General features: G+C 46.6%; 2 protein-coding genes across 2 annotated transcripts in view; one reads left to right on the top strand and one right to left on the bottom strand.

The window, feature by feature from the left end:
- HECTD4 (HECT domain containing E3 ubiquitin protein ligase 4) overlaps nt 1–2130 on the top strand; it is a 57243-nt gene extending 55113 nt beyond the window's left edge. Inside the window, 3 exon segments of the mRNA XM_009868321.1 lie at nt 70–265; nt 1023–1245; nt 1662–2130. Of these exon segments, the coding sequence (XP_009866623.1) occupies nt 70–265; nt 1023–1245; nt 1662–1798 (556 nt within the window). The 3' untranslated portion in view covers nt 1799–2130.
- A 3777-nt stretch (nt 2131–5907) lies between these two features.
- Nucleotides 5908–13168, bottom strand: TRAFD1 (TRAF-type zinc finger domain containing 1; the record flags this gene model as incomplete). Its single annotated transcript, XM_009868322.1, is given in 9 exon segments — nt 5908–6004; nt 6231–6303; nt 6949–7164; nt 7467–7593; nt 8780–8850; nt 9878–10152; nt 11493–11896; nt 12906–12959; nt 13033–13168. Coding segments are annotated over 9 exon segments (1453 nt in total), but the record flags the coding sequence as incomplete, so codon positions are not given.
- Between the last annotated feature and the right edge of the window lie 204 nt (nt 13169–13372).

Raw genomic sequence — 13372 nt, 5'->3', positions numbered from 1 at the left:
GTCCAGGGTAGGGCAAAGAGGGCTCGTATGCGTTCTCCTCTTTTTTTATTTTTTTTCTTTTCCTTGCAGGTGGGAGAACAAGGATGTTTATGCAACCGCAATCCGGAGCTTGAGGATGCGTGAGCTGCAGACACCGGAGTGCATGACGGCCGTGCGCGCTGGGCTCGGGTCCATCATCCCCCTGCAGCTCCTCACTACGCTGACCCCGCTGGAGATGGAGCTGAGGACGTGTGGGCTTCCCTACATTAACCTGGAGTTCCTCAAGGTGTGAAGAACCGCAGCTTCTCTGGCAGAACTTCCCTGTCTGGCACGTGGAGGAGAGGACCCTCCCACGCAGAGGGTGTTAGGGGAGAACCTTCTGCTCTGAGAGAGCCAGGACGGTCCTTGTGGAACCCTGGTCTGTTCTTGGATTCACCCTCCTCTGCCCTCAGGGAACTCTTTTAAGATTTTACTGGATCTTGTTCCAGAGAGGAATGATGAGTTTTCTTTTTAACATCGAATTTTAAATCTGTCGCTATATTTTCTTGAGCTTTTTTCAAAATTTGCCGCTTGAGCTAAGGTGCTGGAAGAGCCATTGCCCTCATTTTGAATTGCAAGTGGTTTCTGAATATCTAAAATGAATCCGTAACAGACAGCTTCAGCTTCTAAATACTTTCATTTCGTTACCATAAGAATTATCTCCAAAAGAACCATTCTTTTGTGTCAGAAGGTGAATGATATGCCCAAGTACAGGTGTTACTAGCGTTGGTCTGTGTTTGCCTTAAGCAGCAGCGACACTGAGCTGCCTCAGCCCTGCAAATTAATCAAAAAAGCTACATCTGGGTGGGGACACAGACCTGTGACAGAAGCCGACGGGCTCAAGAGATACAAACCCAGGTGTGGTAACACTCTGCCCCGGCTGAGTTTTGAAAAGGCAGGAAGGCCTGGGTAGAGAGGGGTGGCCACCTCCCTTTCTGTCTTCTCAATGTGTTCCAAAGGGAAAAGGAAGTGGCAGGGGAACATCTCGCTTTCCCTTCCCTTAGGCACACACCATGTACCAGGTGGGCTTGATGGAAACGGATCAGCACATCGAGTTTTTCTGGAGCGCACTTGAGATGTTCACTCAGGAGGAGCTCTGCAAGTTCATCAAGTTCGCCTGTAACCAGGAGCGGATCCCCTTCACCTGCCCCTGCAAGGATGGAGGCCCCGACACCGCTCACGTCCCACCATATCCCATGAAAATCGCGCCCCCTGATGGAGCCGCAGGTGCGTTTGCGAAGCAGATCAGCTCTGCTTGAGTTGTGATTCTGGCTTTCGGTTCCCCCTTCTTGGAATTTAAACAAGTATTTAATGCAGAAAGAATGACAAAGGAGAGGCGGGTGGTTATAGCTGTAGCTAAGCAAGGGAACTGGTTTTTAGAACACATAAAACGTTGGCCTCCAGAGACGGTAAGAGACCTGGTGTAATATTTGTCTCGTATAATTTTAAAACAATTGGACTATCAGAAAAATCCTGGCCTGAGGACTCCTGGAGAAGCACGGCAGAGTTTAAGACACAGGAAGGAGGTTTTTTGTTTTGATACTTCTCAAAGAGGGGGGCGTGGGGGCAGGAGGCTTTTTCAGAACAAGGCAAGAAGCATCTTCGGGCCGCTTCAGCCCCGTCCTGGTGCTTCCTCCCTGCAGGTTCTCCAGACTCTCGGTACATCCGCGTCGAGACATGCATGTTCATGATCAAACTTCCTCAGTACTCCTCGCTGGACATCATGCTGGAGAAGCTCCGCTACGCCATCCACTACCGAGAGGACCCGCTCAGCGGCTGAGGGGAGGCGGCGCTGCCTCAAGGTGATCGTTGGGATCGTTTGCAAACCTTTCGATTTGCATAAAAATACCTCCTGGTTTAATGCTATGTGAAGAGGTGGAGGTTAATTTATTTTCCGAACTTTCGTTCCCGTTACGATAATTACTGGAAGACTTAACATTTTGTATTCGTAGACTTTGTGGTGGACTGGTTCTTTTGCTGCCTTGTTTGTGGAATATTTGTAGGATAGTTTAGTAAAAGACCGGTTTGTGTATAATTTAATTTTGAAAAACCTTGAAACATGTACATTTCTAATTTTGTAATTTAGAACGATATTTACCCACACGAACACAATGAGAGCGAGGGCATTCCGAGTCGGGGAGCACTCGGAGGCGAAGGCTCGTAGATCGCTCTCCCCTGAAATACTTTTGAGTACAAAAATGGGAAAGAATCGGGTGCAGGGAGGGAATCGCTGTGAGAACGGAGCACGGTGCCTCTTCCGTCGCAGGCGGATGTCATGCAGGATTTCTAGCACTTGCCTGAGTTTTAGAGCAGAAAATCCGCTGCCAAACTGCATGTTTATGTTTCCACTGTTTTCTTGCAACTTTTTAAATTGAAAGCGTGCACGTGGGGAGGCACTGCAGGTAGCGGGGGTTTCAGCTGGACACTTTTGATGAGGGAGATTTGCAATTGAAAGAACAGTGAAAGGGCCATAATTCAGTTGGGTTCTTGCCCTGGATGTTCTTGAATGTCTGCTTTGCTTAGTAAGAAAATAATTTATTGTAATTAAAATATCAGCAGAAACAAAACGGCTTCTCTCTGTACGGTGTAAGATACCACAGTTCCAGCTTATAACCTGTGACTTTCTCGTATTTCTGGAGAAGCTTTCAGAAGAACTGGTGTGGGGTTAAACACCTGTAACTCATTTTTGTACTCAAAAATGCTCTTAGATCAAATTATCTGAGAAATGTGACATCCATGAGGTGGGAGGAAGGCAGAAAATTACATGTTTGGAGATAAAACTTCTATTTTCTGCGGAGAAATAATCGCAGACTATGGGGAGAGAGAGAGGACGATTCTCTAGGTTTAACTTTTGTCTGTCGTGAAACACACCCTGGGGTGATTTCCAAACAGCACATCAACACGTGTATCTTCCTTTTCTCGTATAAAAAAACCAGTTGCCTGGTTGCCTGGTACCGGGCACCTTGAAAAGCGCGACGTTGCTTTGTTTAATCACTTAAAACCCAGCACAAACGCGAATTACCCGCGTGCTGAAGAAGCGAAGAGAACAGACTGTGATCGCTGCCGCGGCTCGGTGCTACCTGTCAGAGAAGTGCCAGCGCCGAGCTCCGCGGGTGCAATTTTTCCCTCCGGGTGCGCTCAGTGCGCGTGGGCTGCAGGAGAGGTCCGCGGCGGGGTGCGGGTGACTGTACCCCAAGGTCGGGGTTGTGTGGCTCTTCTGACAAGGGCACACGCTAATTCAGCTCGTCAGTGGTAACGGGAAAATTGAAAAAGCTGTATTTATTGTATATTATTGTGAATATTCGGAACGATGAGCGCGTGGTGCTTGCAAGATAAAATGTGAGTAAGAGAGAAAAGCCTAAACAAGTGTGTATATTCTTGTCCTCCTGTGAGCGAATGGGAAACTGTGTGCGACAGTTGTAGAGGTAGTTGTTGGCAGATGGAGTCTCCAGATCCCGTGGTTAGGAAAGCTGTGTTGCCCTTCTCTATTATCTTGCCCTTTCAAAGGAACAGATCCATGTAGGAAGAATATTTACTCTGAAATCTTGTCCGTTTCCTGGTAGAAGCATAGATGTAGCTGAGAACTTGCTCGGAGTAAGCGCTGACACACACGGAGTTTACAAAGACCGAGGGGAAAACTGAGCAGGAGCGATGGCTCGCAGCTGGTTTTGTCCCACCAGGCCCCTGCGCTCCCCAACAGGAGCTGAATTTTGGAGCAGAGCTGCCCTTGCTGACGGCAAAAACATCTGTGATTTCTTCCTGGCGAGGGGATCGTGGGTTTGTATCAGGTTTAAATCGCCCCTTTTCAAGCCCCTGATGCTCTAGGTGGCCCCAGGGGGCTCTGGGACCCCGTGTGCCAGTGAGGGATTACAGCCACGAGCAAAACCGCTGCTGCCGATGTCTGTCTTCTCCCGTCCGAGAGGGATGTATCTGTATCCGGGCCCTGCACATCCTGCTGTAAAGTTACTTTATTACGTATTTATTACAATGGATTATTTATGATTACAAATAACAAACTTTTAGCCGATGCCGTTTACACCTCGCTGTGTAAATGAAGCTTCTTATACAGGAAAAATGTCACGCCAATAAATAACCTTCATCTACTCTGTTTTCTTCTGAAGAATGGTGTGAGCCCTGCAAGAGAATGAGGTGGGGGGGCAGCTGGGCTTTTGTTGTTTTTTATGTTACTCTGAAGGAAGTGCTGCAGTGGCTCAACTGTAGCTCCAATGGCCTTTTAATTAAAGCTTTTCTAATCATCATTAATTCCTCGTGCTTTAAATGAACTTGACATTGTCTGTAATAGGCTTGTTTGTCAAAGCGAAGATCGGTTTGTGAGTTATTTTATTTTTTAAATATATATTCATTCAGAATGTAAAATTATACTAAACAATGGCAAAACTTCGGAGCTGGGTATTAGTTCTAGCTTGGTGTGTGTCCATCTCGGTACCGTTCACGGCGTTAACCTGTTAAGTGCTCTTGGCCATAGAGTGTACACTTGCATAAAGGAGATTCTTAACATCCCGTGAGATGTATCGTGTCCTTCTTTGGGGCTGGAAACTAAGGAAAGAAATTCTCTGCTGCCGAAGTTGCACTCCTGCAGAGGATGTGAACAGCCAGAGGTGAAGCTGGAGGTCATCTGCTTTTAAAATCCCACGATGCTGGGTTAATTATACACTGTAATTTGTATTTACTGGTAACAGGAATGTAAATAGTTTTTACAAAAGGGAAAGTGCGGTATTTCTCATGCCTGAGGACTAACGCAGCCTCAGACCCGGTGTCAGCTTGGTAGTTCTTTTTCATACTAACACTTCCAGAACCGAGGCGTCCCGTTAACCTTCATGCCCGAGACGAGCCAGCTTAGCTTCCCTTCTCTTGCCAGAGCAATTTTCCCCAGAAACACCAGCGCCTGTTTCTAAACACCTTTATCCTGCTTTTCTTGTATAAATAAACGCTTACATTTGGTGGAAGAAGCAGCTGTAAAATGTCTTCATTTTAGAAGCAAAAGCACTTCAGCCCTCATTAGTCTTCCACAGGGGACAGGGCTGAGCCAGGGCCACTGGTCCCAGCCCTGCCCTAGGAGGGTGACCAGCTAATTAGCCCTGCTAATAGCATCTGTGCTGGCCCGTTAATTAAGCTGATGCCCATAGTCATTATCTAAGATCTGCTTGCTCCAGCTTTGGCGTTACCTGAAGGACAAGGGATGCCAGCAGCGCTCGTAAAGCAAATTACCAAGACCTAAGGCAGGTAGTAACAGCGGAACACAATAAATTAACGATGCTCACAGGCTGTGAATCGGGCAAGGCCAGGCGTGAGGCAGGAACCGAACCCTCACAGGGCGCTTGTGACCTCGCATCACTCGAGGGCATAGATCTTTACCTCCACAGCATTAGACAGAATTTATTAAAAGGGATTTAAAAAGCCTGGACGATTACAGCATTAAAAAGCATTTTACAAGACAGCCCTGGGCTGACAGTGACAATCCCCCTCTCCATGTGCTGGGGGCTCCCTGTGGCACCGGTACAAGGCCCACATCTCCCCGGAGCCGTGTCCCGGCTGAGCACTTGCTGCCGGTTTGCATGTGTTGGTGGTGTTCTGAGAATAATGACCCACACAAGCACAGCAAGACAGGCGCTTGAAGCTCAGCACGTCACCGATTCTCTGGCAGTAGGTGTCCCAAGGAGCCAGAACAGGGACGTGATGCTGGTGCTTCCCAAGGCAGACGCAAATTTGCTGCCTTGGGCTGCTGCTAGTACAGCTTACAGACATACAAACCTGTAGTGGACTCTCACACGTTAAAAATACAGATAGATATAAAAGGATCGCTGCCTACAAAAATTTAGATTTGTAGAAAGTCTATGATGACACAGCAATATAAGAATTTACTCGCGCTCAGATAAATGAGTACCATAGTCGCAGCGTGTCGAGCAGTAAACAAGGTGGATCACTTCTCCTCTGGATGTCCAGATGCTGGGCTCTGGGCTTTTGCCTCGAGGGAAGAGGAAGAAAAAAAAAAGTAAAAAAAGCTGTTTTCAAAGAGCACTTGATAAGAAGGAATTGATAAAAGCCTTGCTGAAGCAGGAAGGACTAGAAGGTCAGCTCCTTGTCCCGGCAAAACCCCACAGGGGCAGCAGCCAGGCCCTGCCCTGAGAGCCCTGAGCAGAGCCGCCCAGCCTGCACCCACCAGGGAGCGGAGCGCTGCGCTGCTGCCTCACCTTGGTCCTCCTGCGGCTGAAGCCAATGGGAACGTCTGACATCCTGAGGCTCCTTCCTCCTCTGGTGTTGGTGCTAGAGAAGAGGAGCGGGAACACTCTCAGAGGAAGCAAGCCCACCCCTGTCACTGCTCTTACTGCTTCATAAACATGGGCCCTTCACACCAGGGGAACAGTGGAAGGTTGAGGGAGAAGCCCTTCGTGTTTCTCCTGAACCCTGACCCAGGGTAGCAGAAGAACCAGATCCTATTCCACGAGCAAAGAGAAAAGCTGAGAGGCTATAAGCGACAGATGACAAGGCGTTCTACTTTTTTTTTTTTCTTCCTTCCCCAGTGACCATTTTGTCCATTCTACTTTGACATAAAAGCCTAAAATTTGCTGTCTGAAACTCAGGTAAGCACCAGCCAAATTAAACGGGGTGAAAACCTTTCAGCCACAGGCAAATACGAGGGAATCCAGACTGGCACCATAAGGAAGCAACGTGGGGACTGGACGGGATTTGTCACTGTCAGGTTGCTGCCATCTGAGGATCAGAATGCCCGAAGCTTGCTCCTACAGCGCCACAGCTCCCTGACCCCTTAGGGCAGGCCCAGCACAGCTGATGGAAACAGAAGACAAAGGCGTTACCTTGGTTGGGCTGGAGAAGTTTTGGAGAAGATGGATGTGAAGGCTTCTGAACCAAAGTCCTGAGCAGGAGGCCTCGCACGTGGCGCCGTCCCACCTGCGAATCCGCCTGCACCTCTGGGCCTCCCTCTTCCCTCGCTGCCAGCCGCCTTCCTGGGCTTCTCTCTCAAGGAGGGAGCGTTGCCAGCTCTTGCCGAAGAGGATGACGGTGCATTCTGGGTGTTTGCTGTATTATTTAGTGACTTGGTCCCTTGGGCGAGATAGTTGAGCCTCTGCTGCCCAAAGCCTTCTGTGCGCCCAGGAGAAACATCTCCTGAGGAGACAAGAATACAGCACTTAATAGGAACAGTAAATGCAGCATGAGCCATTGGGATAACAAAACTAGACCTAATTTCCTCTCCAGCAGCACATAGTTTCATAACCAGTATCTTTGAGGATACTGAGTTTCAGTAATTTGTTATTTCTTGCATAAAACTAGACTAATGGTAGGGGATTGAAGATTTTTAAATTTTGGAGATGGAAGAGGGTAACAACATCTATTCTGCTCAGAATATGCACAATCTTCCTGCAGAGGGAAAGGACAGGAGCATGTGTAAGCCTGCGTTTTGCCCACACCTTGGTGCCTGAGTCGTCTCCGAGGCAGTTCTGGTGATTGTCTCTTCTCTCGGTTGGCTTGAGGAGACAGTGGTTGCCGAGATGGAAAGCTGGCTGCAGGGCTGGCGGGGCGCAGGTCACAGTGGAGCTACAGCAAAACATACATTTGACCATTTAACCGACAGCTTGTTGAGACTTACTCCTGTGAAAGCACTGTGGAGCATCACCCCTCAGACACAGTCAGGTTAACAGGGAATGGCTTTGAGAAAGTGGCAGGTAAAGCTCACTAACACTAACACCCATGTTTTCTCTTACACAGAGCTTAGGAGCAATCACCAGCTATCAGAGCTCATAGAACAGAACCGTTAAGGTTGGAAAAGACCTCCAAGATCAACAGGTCCAACCATCAACCCAACACTACCATGACCACTAAACCATGTCTTGAAGTGCCATGATGAGACATTTTTTGAACACCCCTAGGGATGGTGGCTCCACCACTGCCCCAGGTAGTCTGTTCCAATGCTTCACCACTCTTCCAGTAAAGAATTTTTTCTTAATAGTCGATCTAAAACTCCCCTGGCACAACGCCTGCCTGTACGTGGGGCCTCGCTGCCAGCCTGCCAACAACTACACACTCTCTGCCACTCACACCTAAGAACAACCCTGCAAAGCCAGGGAAAGCAGCCCGCAAGTACCGACACAACAGTTCTGGTCAGCTCCCCATACCAACCTGGTATCGGTGCCATCAGTGCAGTAACACCTCCAGCAGCACCAAGACCTGATGTTCTTTCCACATTAGAAGTATCAGGCAGCAGTGACAGAAGAGCTGGAACACCCTCGCACGCACTCTACAGCGCCTGTCACTTCATAAATCCACTGCTTCTCTCTTATTCACATTCTTACACATCTCCCTTCTTACACATTTCTTTCTCTTCACATCTCCCCTCTGAGACATTCCTCCATCTCCTAGATGTGTCACCTGTGGTGCCTACTTCCTCTCTTACCTCCACAGGTTGGGCTCCTCCTCCTCCTTAGCCATGATTCACACATCCTGCTTTCAACACAACTTTTTCATGCAATTCAAACATTTCTATTGTGCCATTTTGGGGCCTTTTGTTTAGCTTCAAAAGCTTTGAAAAGAATTGTTATTTTTTCAGTCAGAGCCTCAGCACACTGCAGCATTTTAGATGGGACCCAAGAGGCTTTGTTTAGGAAGATCTGACGCAAGGGACAATCGCTTGCATTCCTCAAACATGCCACAACAAGAGGCCGCAGGACCCGGCCCAGTTCTTCAACAACTGGTGTGACACAACAGATCAAGTCCTGTTCCGTACCTGATGATGAAAGAGCGTCTCCTCCTCCAGCTGGATGCCACAAAATTCACACGGAATCAAAACGTCTCCTTCTGCCTGGACAGCTCGGGGCTGGGATGAAGAGAGAGATCTCCAGCTCTTGGACCCAGCAGCACGCAGACCATCATATCCTCGTGGATTTGGAGAACTTCTTTTACTAAATGAGGCGAAGGCACTTGCAGGGTTACAACCTGTCTGTTACATAAGCAACATGGGAAAAAAAAAATGAGCTCTCCTGTTGAGCACAGACAGACTGAAAGGACTAAAGAAAGTACTAAACCTGGTGAAGAATCAGATCTTCGGCGGGGCAGAGCTCCTCGCAGAATTCACACGGCAACATGATGATCTCATTGTCTGAAAAGTACAGAAAAGTTACGTCTTCCACCTTGGAGGAGTTCAGCGCGGTTGGACTGGATCTTTAAAATTCCTACGCGACAGACTCCTCCGTGCTGCAGGACAGCAACCACAGTGAATGCAAAGGGAACAGTTGCTGTAGTCCTGCTCACTGAAGTTCACAGAAGCAAATGCATAGCACCCAGGGCGAGAACAGTGTTTTGGGGTCCAAGATATATCGAATGGTCTTGTCAGAAAGCCAATTACTGCCTTCAATAAATCCTTCGGTGCTGCTTCTCCTCTCAAAATAAACAGGTTCTTTGCTCTCGCCCAGATCCTCCCTTCCTATCACACTTATTTCCACAAGAAAATTGTCACCTACTCAATTGGTAGAAAGCTCTCACCAGATCCTAAGCTCAGAGATTCACTACAGATTTTATTTCTTCTTCCCTTGCTGTGCTGCTTTAGCAATATCTCTTTGAAAGAATCTTTTAAACACTAACATTGCTAAGGTTTGAGACAGTTTCAGAAAGGAAGGAAGAATGTATTCATGGAGAGTCTAATCTGCTGGGCATTAATTATCTAAAAATGATTTAGAGGGAATCTCAAACAGATCAATTCCAACATTTTAAAATACCTAGATCATCTGTGACATACCCAGTCCATGAATCCTCTTTTTCCTTCTCCCTTCCCCCAAGCTTTAAGGAAAAACATACAACAAAACACCACAACAGCGTTTATACTTACTTTTTCTGTAGTTTGATGTGCTAAAAGACCCTGAAGAGTCACAGGAGAAGATATTTGACTTGTCTGTTTCATTAAGACAGGCAGATGGCACAGACTCTTTGGTGTAGCAGTTCTCCCAGAAGTCACTGGACATTTCAGCTGCAGCATTATCAGGAGGATTATTCTCACTCTGGAGGCTAAGGGCCAGCACGTAGTCTAAATCAGCGTTCCATTCGTCGTAAAATGAAGAATGATTGTTTTCATTTCTCTCCAACTGCTCCAGTTCATGCTCTTCAAAAGATAAATATCGTAAGTTTGAGAGAACGTTAAGCCTGAAACAAGCAGTTCCCTCAAGGACATTAGAATAACTCAACCCCGAAGGTCCCGCATGTGGATGCTCACGGAGCTCAGCGTTTCAAAGCCTAGAAGAACCCCTGTATCACATTCAGGAGGAAGAAGGAAAATAGCCATCCTATTTTTGTTCATAACAAGCTAAAAAGGAGAAAATTAAGGAAGTTGTTCCTCTTACTCCACAAGCTTGAACTTAAAGTTTCTTGGGAGCTTTAAAAATTCACTGAGGAACCTTCCATGACCTACACGGTGAGTAAGGTCCAGTTTTTACATACTGCAGTCTCATGCCTTTTACAAGGCTGAAACACTTTAGCTTTGTTTTTTTCAGTGTTATCAATGGGAAAGTCAATTCCTTGTAACAATATTACGTTTGACAACAGTGGGGAAATTATACATGTACAGAAGAAAAGCATGGAATGGTTTTTGGTAGGAAAGCTACACCGAAAAGAAAATCAGGGCTCCAGAACAGGGCCCAAGAGTCAATCAATGGTGCCAAAAGACAGGCTGAGCGCTCCTCAGCCATGCTGCCCCATTTCAGATCCCTCTGGTATTTCATTTGTACTGATTATGTGAGAATTTTAAAGTATATGTGCATAAAAATACTACTTGTGAGCACTCTTTCAAAGTTAGCGTAAGCAGCCTGTGAGTTACAGCTCTCCAGATTATTAAGTTTTATTATCTAAGTCCAGAGGTTATTTCTACAAGCTGGACAGTCTTCTACAGCTGAGACTGTAATTTAGTGTTGTGCAGCGTTAAATCCTCTGAGCGGCACACAGCGTGAAGGAGAGCACGGATTCAGCCGAGAGCTCGTGGAAAGGCTGCGTCTTACAGGCGACATGACTCCCTGCACGTGGAGGTAAGAGATTAGAGGCTTAGGAAAGAGCAGAGGCTTTGGTCAGTCTCAGCTACGTCCAAACAGGAGGTTACTGTGGAAACACACAGCACAGCCAGCTCTTACCTACCTGAAGTCAAGTCAAAAGGAGTGCAGCTGCTAAACAGAAACGGAATTTGCCATGAGCAAACAACTCCAATTTCATTTTTCAGCTAGGTACTTTGAGACAAAAGAAGAGGCAGTGGACTAGGCTTTCACACCAGGAACCTCTGCAGCCCTCTCTTTAGCTAGCTTACACCTCTGTGGTTCTATGCCATGGTGAGCTAGTCCTTCTCAGAGCTCCTTCTGGAGCTTTCAGCATTCAATATTTTCACAGAAAACAATTGGAAAACCTCGTACTTGGGCCAGCTGTCAAACACCAAACTAGAAGCCAGTTATTTCTCTTCATCTCGCTTCTAATTTCTCTGTACTGCTGAAAGATTTCTTCTGCTGACATCCTTAAGGGTTTTGTCTCAAACGCAGCTGCTATAAATCTGCTTTTCTAGCACCTTAGGCCTCCTCTGCAAAGGCCCAGCATAGTTACCTGATCTCAGCCGGTTTCTGATGTCTCGAAGGGCACACAAATCTGCATCCTCACCCTCAAAGCGAGGTGCTGTCCGGTGCCCTCTTCCTCGTTTCACCTCTTCCCTGCAGACTCGAGGATGCTCTTTCAGATCTTTCACCATGACGTTACGACCGCAGGCACCACACGCCTCGGTCCGAGCTCCGCAATAAATTTCGTGGTCATGGAGCTTGTCAAAGGGAAGCTGGATGTCGCAGTACTGGCAGAGGGCAGGACGCAGCGGGCACGCCGATGCCTGCAAAAAGAGAAAGAGGGATTATTCTTCACATACGGAAGACCGAGGCAAATGTGGAGGGAGGTTCTCAGCTTGCTTGAGAGCTGAGCTGTCTATTGTTTCTTTAGGCAGACCCAAAGCGACACTAAAGGATAGCCTGAAATAAGACACTATGTGAGAAATCCAAGAACAATGTGTTCTATAACCTGCATAGTCATAAACATGCCAGCAGCAGCTCTCCAAACACTCAGAACATTATTTATTTTTTTTTAAAATCTCTAACTCTTGGTCAGCAGATTCACACAGTGCGTTTTGAAGTCAGCTTTAGATAGGGCCTTGAGATCCAGTACTAATCCCATTTCATGGAGTCCTGCTAAAAAGCATGCTTGTGTGTGTTCTGTTAGGGAACAGATTTACAGCTCACTTACTGCTCAACAGGAATTGCTTGCATGTGCTCTTTACACTGAGTGGCGGGTAAGCTGTCCTTCAGCGAGGGTTAAATGCACATTATAATTGCAGATGCTGCAATAATACATCATCATTTACTTTACAAACAAAACTGAAAGCACCACACACAAACATGCAAGATAAACTGCTTCCAGGGTTGTGAACTGGACGTTATCTTCAAAGAAAATCCCTTTATCCTCAGCAATAAGCAGGCTTCAGTGGCACTTCCAGAGCTGGCTTTAAAGGAGCCCACTGGAAGGGAAGGTACTAACATTTACAAGATTGCCTGTGACAGCAGCCAACTGGATTCAGAAACTCAAAAATCCCACCACGTCCTATTTTAGTTTCCAACCACCTCCTCTCAGAAGGCGTGAATTTGGGAAGTGTGGTTCAATAAAAAGGCTGCATAAATCACAGGCTGGAATCCGGGTATTGGCTCACAGAAAGTCTCCAGAATCAGTGCTTGCAAATACTGGAGAGTTTCTTTCAATAATATAAATAATCTCTCTATGTAGATATCTACAGATAATAAGTATCTACAAACAATGAATACCTAGTATATAATAATACAAAGTCCACCAACCTCATGATCCCTCAAGAGACTGTTTTCCATCTTCATCCTACACTTGCAGGTAACCTAAAATAAACAGACCTCGTTAGATTAACTGCTGCAGAAGTCGTTAATTTTAGAGGAGAAATTTGTTTCTCACCTGCATGTGTTCAGACTCAATGTGATTCTTCATCTCAGACTTCGGGACTGACTCGCCGCAGTAGCGGCACACTTCAATGTTTCTGCTACAGTGGATTTCATGGATGATGAAATTAGCGGCAAGGATATCCTTTTTGCTACGAGAAAGTCAGAGAATACTTTGCAGAAGATACATTGATGACAATCTTGAGCAGTTTTTCGTAACAAAAAAAAATCCTAAGAAAGCTTTTTATGAATTCATGGTGTAAAGAATGAGTAACTAATGAGAAAGGCAGGCCCAAGCAGGCCTCAGTTTTCCTTCACAGGTGGGATATTAAAGTATACAGCATGCAAAAGGCACA

Source organism: Apaloderma vittatum, unplaced genomic scaffold (genome assembly GCF_000703405.1).
Source record: "Apaloderma vittatum isolate BGI_N311 unplaced genomic scaffold, ASM70340v1 scaffold14084, whole genome shotgun sequence".
NCBI lineage: Eukaryota > Metazoa > Chordata > Aves > Trogoniformes > Trogonidae > Apaloderma > Apaloderma vittatum.
This window is presented reverse-complemented; position numbering and strand designations above follow the sequence as displayed.